The following is a 10,641-nucleotide window of genomic DNA, read 5'->3' on the forward strand; positions in this document are numbered from 1 at the left end:
CGACTGATTTGTGTATTTACTGAGTTTAGTGCTTAGGTTATTGTTTGTCCCAAAATCAACCCTGGTCGAACAGACCTATAATGATTGTGATTTGACTATAGCGCCTTATTTAGAGTATAAAATGAACTGTAATTCAGTTGGATGCAATAGGAAGAATTGTTTGCTTTTTCTAGTAGGTAATCCTAGATGCAACAAATAAATATAATTTTGTTTCCAAGAATAAAACGCCATAAAAAATTTTAATTGGGGGGGGGGAGTAAATTGACAGAGTCGTTACAGCATCAGACTGAATGCCTTGTGGGTATTTCTCTGGATCTCTCCGACTTGAGGTCAAATCTCGCCGGGATCAACTCTGATTTTCGCCCTTTTGGGTCCGGTATATATAATTCCTGTCTTTAGCGATGGGTTTATACAATTGTCAGAGCATCGGACAGAATGCCTAGTGATGTATAATCCGATTATATGCGTCTTATGTTAAAAACTTTGTCTAAACCACCTGGAAAGAGGATACTGTGGTGTAACTTTTTCCGAATGGACTAATACAACCCGAACAGATACCAACCTAAAAATATTATGTCTTTATTGAGTAGAGGCAATTAAAAAGTACTAAGTGCTTATAAGATGCTGATGATTACGACGGAGTATATAACCAATTGAACAGAGTCCAGAACATACCTGGTACTTATTTTTGTTGACCCTGGAAGGATGGAAAGTAAATTCACCAAAACATTAAAAAAAACTAAATCCTGGAAAACAAGAAGTTTTAAATGTTGGCACAAGGCCAGCAGGTTTGGGAGAAAGATAGGTCAATTATATCAGTCCCAATGTTCAACCGGTACATATTTTATCGAAAGAATTAAAGGCAAAGTCGACCCCGGCGGAATTTGAACTCAGAACACAAAGACAGTCGAAATGCCGCCAACCATTTTGTAAGGCGAGCTAACGCTTCTGTCAGCTCGCCGCTCTTTAGAAATTAACTATTAAAGGGAAAAGTAAATAAAATATAAAAGGAAAAAAATTTAATCACTTCGTTTTATTTCTGAAACTGATTTCAATGTTGTTCTTTGTCACTTTTATGATATCAGAGATGATGATGATGCCATTGCTTGATGCAGATGTTTTTTTTTTAATTTGTTGTTCTTTATTATTGAGATAATTTTCAAGGATGTGTCCATATCCGAATCTTGTTTTGAGTTCTCTAACATCTGAACTAACAAAACAATACGAAAAAAAATGGAATGAACGAGGGAAAAAAAGAAGAAAAATTCAATCACATCGGTGTATTGGATACGACCCGGAGTTGTGTTAGTCGTGTTTCATTTGGTCGCTTCCATTTTAGCATGAGCAACAGTTCTTCGCGAAATATTTTGCTAACCAATATGTACAATATAAAGTTGAATGTGTTGTTGGTATAAAGTAGTAATCTGACAAAGAGGAAAATAATAGGATCAGGATGTTCGGTGCGGTTTAAGATGATGGATGCTGGAAATGTGGTCATCAGAAAAAAGCCACTTATCGCGAAAACCAATAGAACTGGTTGCAAATTGGGAGAACCGCGTGCAGGAGCTGATTGTGTGCAGAGTTTGTAGGTGATGACAATATTGCTCAGAATCAAAATAGCACTGGGAATTATGCTGTATTTGATGAAGTAGGAGTTCTTTAGGATGCTAGGACCGTCGCAAATACTGCCCTCCAGTTTCCACAGTAAACTCATCGGCGCATTGATTATAATCAGCAATGTAACAAGAACGACCAGCGAAGTTGCCTGGCAGCGCTTTGAACGGTCCAGATAAGGGAAAAGCACGAAAACCATTCTCTCGATTGTGATAATGACAGACATCCATGATGATCCTTCCAGAAAGAAAAATATAAAAAACTGAGTCAACTTACACTGTTTATCGCTGCTATAGTCACCAATTATACCGTAAGCTTCCATTATGTTTGGCAACAGACCAGAATAGAGAACGCCGAGGTCGAATATACTCAAAACAATAAGGTACTCCCGCATCATTAACAGTTTTGTGCCTTTGCGACAAAGAACCGCCAGAGATAAAACACAGTCTAGTGTTCCGAAAAACATGTAGCCGATTGCAAATGCAATTAAAACCAAGAAGAGAGTGCTTTCTTCCACCATATTGAATAAATATTAGATACTCCTGTTTTGCTTGAATTACTCTTTTGTTAGAATTTTTCTTCTGTCACCGCGAATGATTTGAACAAAATATTAGAACGAAAACATCTGTACTGTTAAAAATAATATTAAATTTTTTTTAAATTATAAAACTAGTTTTGATAAATGAACAATATATTTTCTTTGTTCATTCAGAGCTTAAATTTTCGCTGCCTTCTTTGTAATGATAAAAAAAAAATAAGTGAACTTCGTTTCACTTCTGTTTCTTTGGGGTTTTATTTTTGCTTGTTTGATGTTGTTTTTAAAGCTTTAAGTAGTTCTTTATATCATAAAATGATTGGCTGTTTTTGTTGTTAAGTGTTTCTCAAGAATTCCTTTCGGCTGGTGTGTTTTGTTATTGTTGTTTAAACACAAAGCAAAATGCTTGCTCTTGTTTGGTCTGTCGATGACGTTGAGTAATTGCTGTGCTACAATACAAAAACGATGGTTATTCTGGATATTCCGTTCGTCATACCTTTCAATATATTTATCAGACTTTCCATATATATATCTTTATTTCAATATCTTCATTCAACTATCCGTCTGTGTCTGCTTCACTTGTCTACTTGTCAATACAAAGGTTGCTGAAATATATATATATATATATATATATATATATATATATATGTATATATAACTTTATAGTACCATGGTCAACTGTAAGTGAATATTTCCTTCTCTTCAAATAATTAACAGGATATACTCAATGTGTGTGTGGTGTCGTAAGCAACCGCTCAAAAGCACTGCACCACTCAACAACGAACCTCCACACAATTTAACAATTCTTAAAAAACTATTCTAACAACCACCACCATTATGTCAACTTCACCTACGCCCTTTTGCTAAGAAATATTACCAACACTACCACCGCCTTCACCACTACTACTACCACCTCCTCCTTCACCAATACACAAAGAATCCCACTACTACTACTGCTACCGCCTTCACCATCAAGACTACCCCACTACTACAGCCACTAGTGTCTTCGCCATCACTAACCCAGTCACCAGCACAACTACCATCTTTAAGTATTCCCTATATGGTTGCTGAACCTACTAGAAATAGCTGCCAAATCACACCCCTCAATTCGTATTGTATCATCATTTAAAAAAGTATGCAAGGACAAATTAGATAATGTTTCCTAGATTTACAGTATCTCTAAGAGAGAGAAAAAAACGGAATGGTCTCGACTGGAACATCGTTAACTCTTTGATCGAGTCCATGGGTTAAAAATCAACATTGTTATTGAAGGCAGTGGGAACAACATTAAAGATAAAATTCTTAACAGCTGACGGTGTTTAGTTATGTTCCATCTACATTCCAAGTTCGAACCTCAACTTCACCGGAATTGTCCTTTCATCATTCCGCAGACGATAAGTACGAGCCATGCAATAAAGACAGACTTAACAGACTTGTATTGCACAGTAAATAACTATTAGATTAGTTTCAACGGACTACTCACCTTCCTGTTCACATTTACAGTCTGTTGTAAATGAAATCATTACCTTAAAGTGAATGTGTTTGTGTGACCGCGTGTGTACCGTTGGCGATTTTTTTTTCTCCGTGTTCCCTTCCTTGGATCTTTCCTTTTCCTATGTTTCTGACGAAGAGCTCCACTCGAAACGTTAAATCCTCCTTCTTTCTTTCCTTTCCTGAGCGTCCAATAACATTATACTTGTTCCACATCCTCGCGTTGTGTTTTCTCTTTGTGTTTTCATATTTGGATTAACTATATATATATATATATATATATATATATATAATACAAAATGGGACAAGAACGCAAAACATCCAGATAGACGATACAAAAAACAAGGACAGGTCATTCGAAGCCTTTTATCCTCAGTCAAAAACCAGATCATCCTCGCAATTTCGGCTGATTAATCTTGATATATATATATATGTGTGTGTGTGTGTGTGTGTGTGTGTGTGTGTGTGTGTGTGTGTGTGTGTGTGTGTGTGTGTGTGTGTGTGTGTGTGTATGAATGATTGAATGAGCACAAACATTTAATCACGATAAATAACTCACCTGTACAAGTTGTTCAGTAAGAAATTGCTAAAATTCATCTATTGTCTACGACAAGGTGAGTCCACAATGTGTGTGTGTGTGTATTCTCTACTGTTTTTAATTCTTCATCTAAGGAAGGAGCTGGTTTCTAACAAAGATACAAAGCTCCATCGTTAGAATGTAGATAAAAACAATGTCACGTTTTAAACTTGAGAAAAGTCTTACACATTTTTACTGTTCCACTCACGGACTGTAGTTGTAATGTGAGAGGTAGTTGGTTAATTTCTTTTTCTGCAAACCCTAGCTTATCCAGATTGTCGCTTAGACATTTACTCACAAAACCAAGCACTCCAGTTATTAGTAGTATAAATGTAGATTTGTAATCTGGATATAGAAGCTGGAGGTTCCAAAGCAATTGTCCATAGTTATCCTTGTTCTCATAGAATTTCAAAGAGATATTCACACCAGTTGGACAGCTGACTTCTGTGACCTCTATGTATGTATGCATGTATGTATGTATGTATGTATGTATGTATGTATGTATGTATGTATGTATGTATGCATGTATGTATGTATGTATCTTCACTTTTGAAGGAAAGAGTTTTTCACCTAGGTAGCTGAAATTTTGCGTAAGAGCAACATCTTTTGAATTAGATCATAGACTATGTGACATTTTAGTTTCTACATTTGTTTATTATTCTTATGCTCAAGTGAAGGCGCATGGCTCAGTGGTTAGAGCATCGAGCTTACGACCGTGAAGTTGTGAGTTCGAATCCCGGACCGGGCTGTGTGTTGTGTTCTTGAGCAAGGCACTTTATTTCACGTTGCTCCAGTTAACTCAGCTGTAGAAATGAGTTGCGACGTCACTGATGCCAAGCTGTATCGCCCTTTGCCTTTCCCTTGGATAACATCAGTGATGTGGAGAGGGGAAGCTGGTATGCATGTTTTCCACAAACAACCTTGCCCGGACTTGTGCCTCGGAGGGTAACTTTCTAGGTGCAATCCCATGGTCATTCGTGACCGAAGCGGGTCTCCGCAATTATTATGCCCAACTTAGAAAGAACATTTTCTGAAATGTTTGGTTGCAACAATTTTACGTGAACCAATATTCTCAGACCAAATCAAGATTGTCAACCTCTCTTTAATGCAATTTCACCATAAGAAATTATACTGTCCTTCAAAATGTCTAGCTTTGTACCTAAGTTGGAAACCATTATTAGCTCATCGGACAAAACATTATTAACTTAGTGGAATTTGAACTCAGAACGTAAAGACCCTAATGGCATTTCTTCCGGTTTTTAATGTTCTGAGTTCAAATTCCGGCTTTTTATGTTCTGAGTTTAAATTCCGCCGGGGTTGACTTTGCCTTTCATCCTTTTGGGTCGATAAATTAAGTACCAGTTGCATACTGTGGTCGATCCAATCGACGGGTCCCTTCCCACAAAATTTAAGGCCTTTTGCCTATAGTAGTAAGGATTATTCTTCTTATTATTATTGAGTGAGAGAGCAGCGCATGCCATCAAAGTGACACTGGAGTAAAATATACGAAGCTCAATATACCCATCGTGACTACCCGTCTGATAAGGGTACACAAGGCACATGATCACAACCATATGTGCGCGACGTGGTGATCTCATAACAAGATAAACAGCACATGACCTCGCAAGTGGGGCCCAGTTAGAATTTTCTTCATGTTGAGTAGCCCATCCTGCTCAAAAAGTCCCTGAATAAGGTTTGTTTAAGGATGATGAACAAAATACCTATGTTTATAGAGGCGAATTATTCAAATCCCAAAGAATTCCTATGATGCTCCTCCACTACTTCTGCTCGTGATCAGAGAGGCACATATCGCCGCCACTAAGGGACATGCTCAACTGGTTAAGGTCAAACAACTGACGAGCAAATTGGTGGTATGGATCAGAATATTTGCTGTAGCCCATCTTTTATACCAAAACAAAACAATGTACATGATAACACTTCCATTCAGTTAAGATCAGAAGCCACGAGAGCCACTGTTTGGTACTGTATTAGGGCATTTATCATCATCATCGTTATTATTATTATTATTATTATTATTATTATTATTATTATTATTATTATTCTTATTATTCTGTAGTCTTATGTTTATCACGTGCTTTCACTGCACTACCGAGCGCAGCTCTGTCTGCTTTAGGCATGTGCTGTGGTTTGTTGCGATGCTCTTGTTTTTACTATATTGAAAGTGTTTTACATAGGTGTTTGCGGTGCCTAGTAGTGATATTTTCTGTATGTTATTTGTACTTATTAGTTCTGGTGTTTTGGTTATGTATTTGTCTGAATATTTTTTTATCATACCTAATGCGCCTACAATGATAGGAATTGTTTCTGTTTTTAGACTCCATATTCTAGGTATTTGTAATTTGAAAGTTTCTCCGTTTCTTTCAGGGAACCATTGTCATCTGTGGGTATTGATACATCAAACAGAAAGCATTATTTTCTTGATGATCTTTGGCAACTATATCCGTCCTATTGGCCTTAATTTCTCTATCTGTGTGTATTGGCATATCCCATATATGGTTGCTTTCTCATTTTTTGTGACCTTTTCTGGCGTGTGCCTTATTATAATAATAATAATTATTATTATTATTAATATTATTATTATTATTATTATTATTATTATTATTATTATTATTATTATCACGATTCTCTCCAGTTTTTACGTTCTGGATTGTCATGCTTCAATTCTTTCTCCGCAACTTAGAAATGCAGCGTTTTCCTCAACACAAGCGCAAATCTGAGTACGGTCGCTATGTACTTCCAGTGGTGTCTAATAGTTCCAACTTCTCATGCGGGTTTTTTTTTGTGTGTGGTCTTTGAGATGGTTCCGATTGCACCAATTGCGATGGATAACACGCTACACTTGAAGATCTATGTAAACGCTGCACTTTAAATGCCAGGTCTTGATATCTTTAGGCTTTCTCGTTTTCTGGGTTGACGGTAGTTCACTAGCTGTGTCTACGAGAATATGACGAGTGAACTACCAATTATTGGCCCCATGAATTTATTTGTGGATTTTCACTCATAGAAGATGTCATACTAGTTTACGTGTAGAGCTTATTTTGGGGGAAGAATTGATGAGTAAACCTTTGGGTGAGCTTTCGAAGTGGTTTTCTATGTTCTTCGTGGCATATCTAAGGTTGACGTAGATATTCCGTTTTATAGCCCACCTGCTTATGACTTTGCGTTGATTTCTGCTTGAGTTCATTGTAAATTCCTTTGCTTACCTCATTTAAATTCGTTGTTTTGCTTCCAAATATTTTTTGAATGATTCTATTGTTTTTAACTCCCTTTTGTAAGAAATTACTATTTTAAAGAAGGTAGTTTTTATAGTTCTTTATTTCTTGGGCATTTTCATGATTTGTATCTGAGACTACTTTTTCTTGTATTGTTTTCTTTTACATAGCCATTCGACAAATAAACATCGATAAAATATCTAGTGCGAAGAAGGCGTCTACATTTTCTCTCTACTTTGTATCTGCAAAAGGCAAAGCGCTCACAAGGCGGCCAGAAGAAGCGATTTAAGGACACACTGAAAGCCTCACAGAAAACCTTCAACATCGACCATGACACTTGGGAGCAGTCTGCTTTAGACAGAGAAGGGTGACGATCAGCTGTCCACAAGGGTGCCAACACATGCGAGACCAATAGGATCGCTGCTGCAGAAGACCGCAGACAAGCCAGGAAGAACAGAGCTAACAACCCTGTAGCAGGCGCTACCATTCCCTGTCCACACTGTCAAAGACTCTTTCGGGCGCAGATTGGCCTCACTAGCCATCTGCGAATTCACAAAACAAGCCCACCCCCACCCCAGGATGACTTGATGGTCTTCGTCGCATCGACGGACAAATTACATACAAAGTACTTTGTATCTAAATCCATATTGTATTTCCTTGGTAAATTTCCTATAAAACTATCCCTTATCATTCGGCCATCTTCACCACCATGCAGTCATACATACCAAGTGCTAAAACATATCCTGGTGTTTCAAACCGATAAGGCCACAGATTATGATTACGTCCATTTTATTACTCTCAACCATTCCACTCCAGCGGTAACTCTTCAATTTCTCTTCACCCTCACCATCTCCCTTTCCATTTTCTCCTCTTTCACACTCTCCTCCTCTCCCTATCTCTCTTCTTTCTTCCCATCTCTCTCTCTCTCTCTATCTATCTATCTCTATCTCTCTCTCTCTCTCTCTCTCTCTCTCTCTCATTTCTCTCTCAGTCTTGTTCCTTAATGATCACCAAAGTGGCTTTCGTATAGTTACCGCTACCTTAGACCTACTCTGTTATACCATTCATCAGCAGGCCTCGAGATATTTAGGGAAAATACTGTTCTTGCCCTCAGCATCAGCAAAGCTTTCAGCCACACTTGACATATAACTCATCTGGCAAAACCATCTTCTTACGAGCACCATCCGTCTCCCATCTCTTGGACCAGTGGTTTCCTGTCCTCTTTCTAATTAGATGATACCATTCTCTACTCCTTTCTGACATTCCGCATTCAAGCCCCAACTGCATGCAACCTAGGCACCTCGTGCAAAGCCCGTGCCTACTCAACAAATGGAGTCCAACAACACATCTTCCAGTGGGAAATGCCAATCTTGTCTACTTCCAGACCACAAAGGAACAATCATTACACCTGTCAAGAAAACATCGTACTCATCAGATTAAGCATGAACTGAACGCTACTAAAGCCCTCAAGGTTGCTTAAAATTTTTATGCAAAGAAGTCAATATTCAGTCACTTTTGCAGCAATCAGATGAAAAGTATCGACTAGCATGAATTTTGACTGCTCCTTGCAGCACAGCAAAGTCACGATATTCTCATGTATGAATGTATGTTTGTACGTACGTACGTACGTATGTATGTATGTATGTATGTATGTATGTATGTATGTATGTATGTATGTATGTATGTTTTTGCATGCATGTAGGTAGGTAGATGGGTAGGTAGGTAGGTAGGTAGGTAGGTAGATAGGTAGGTAGGTAGGTAGGTAGATAGGGAGGGAGGGAGGAAGGGAGGTACTTTATTTGTGTATTAAGGCTACTATTGGTTTCAGGTCAAGGAAACTTTTAACAATTATCAAGCCTATCACATTGGAACATCGGTATTATTAAGAGCTTCTTTAACAAGAAACCAATGGTAGCCTTAATCTACAAATAAAAAATCTTTATCCACCAATGCGGTGTTGAGCACTCGTTCTCATTGTTCGATATTTGCATGTGTGTGTGCGTGCGTGTTTGTGCGAATATGTGCGTGTGTGTGTATGTATGTATGCATGTATGTATGTATGTATGTATAACGAGAGAGATAGGGAATGAAAGAGATGGATATATATTCATGAGTTCAAACAAGAGAAAGACTAATCCATACACTGTGTATGTGCACGCGCGCATGTATGTGTGTGTGATTTTTATATGTGCGTGCGCGCGTGCATGCGTGCGTGTATGCGCTTGTGTGTATGTGTGTGCGTGCTTGCGTGTGTGTGTGTGTGTGCGTGCGTGCGTGCGTGCGTGCGTGCGTGCGTGTGTTTGTGTGTGTGTGTGTATGTGTGTGTGTGTGTGTGTGTACACATATACATACCAGAAGATATTTTGGAGATGACGGCATCGGAAGTTATTACTCTCGTGCTATAAGCGCTTGTAAGACGTCAATGAAGTGAAGTGGTTCCAATTGGTAATTGAAACCGCGTCGCAATGTCTTGCGTGATTGCTGTTTATACTCTGTTTTTCGAATTGCGCAGTAGTGTCTTTACGTACCGTGATGCAAAGTATTTGTGGCTTTGCGTTTTGGGTATTTTATGTGTGTTAGTTTGCTTGTTTGTTTGTTTGTTTGTTTTTTATGCTATTTTTCAAACGGGAAGCAACCTCTTCATTAAATGATTTTTCATTAAGAACAAGTTGTGTTGTGCTAGCAGTAGTATGGTGGTGGTGATGGTGGTGGTTTTGGTTTTGGTGGTGGTAGTAGTGGTGGTGGCGGCAGCGGCGACGGTGGCGGCAGCGGCGACGGTGGCGGCAACGGCGACGGTGGCGGCAACGGCGACGGTGGCGGCAACGGCGACGGTGGCGGCAACGGCGACGGTGGCGGCAACGGCGACGGTGGCGGCAACGGCGACGGTGGCGGCAACGGCGACGGCGGCGGTGGTGGTAGTGGTGGTGGGGTCGTGGTAGTGGTGGAGCCGTGGTGGGGGGGGGTCGTGGTGGTGGTGGTGGTGAGGTCGTGGTGGTGTGGTGGGATCATGGTGGGGGGGCGTCGTGGGGGGGCGTGGTGAAGGTGGAGTCTGGGTGGTGGTGGGATCGTGGTGGTTGTGGTGGTTGTGGTGGTGGGGTCGTGGTGGTGGTGGTTTTGATGGTAATGATAATTGTTAGCGGGGATGGGAACGGAGGAGATAAATTATATAACGATTAGGATAATGATTTATG

The 10,641-nt window shown here is 39.3% G+C and overlaps 1 protein-coding gene across 1 annotated transcript; it reads right to left on the minus strand.

Moving 5' to 3' along the window:
* Nucleotides 1-1,270: 1,270 nt before the first annotated feature.
* LOC115216208 lies at nt 1,271-2,134 on the minus strand. The gene has a single exon (XM_029785407.1). It carries the CDS (start codon nt 2,132-2,134, stop codon nt 1,271-1,273), a length of 864 nt encoding a protein of 287 aa, XP_029641267.1.
* Nucleotides 2,135-10,641: the final 8,507 nt, after the last annotated feature.

This window comes from Octopus sinensis, linkage group LG10, assembly GCF_006345805.1.
Source record: "Octopus sinensis linkage group LG10, ASM634580v1, whole genome shotgun sequence".
Classification (NCBI taxonomy): domain Eukaryota; kingdom Metazoa; phylum Mollusca; class Cephalopoda; order Octopoda; family Octopodidae; genus Octopus; species Octopus sinensis.

Excerpts from the sequence above, each read along its gene's own strand:
- LOC115216208 (XM_029785407.1), bottom strand. The coding sequence starts at position 2,134 with ATGGTGGAAGAAAGCACTCTCTTCTTGGTTTTAATTGCATTTGCAATC.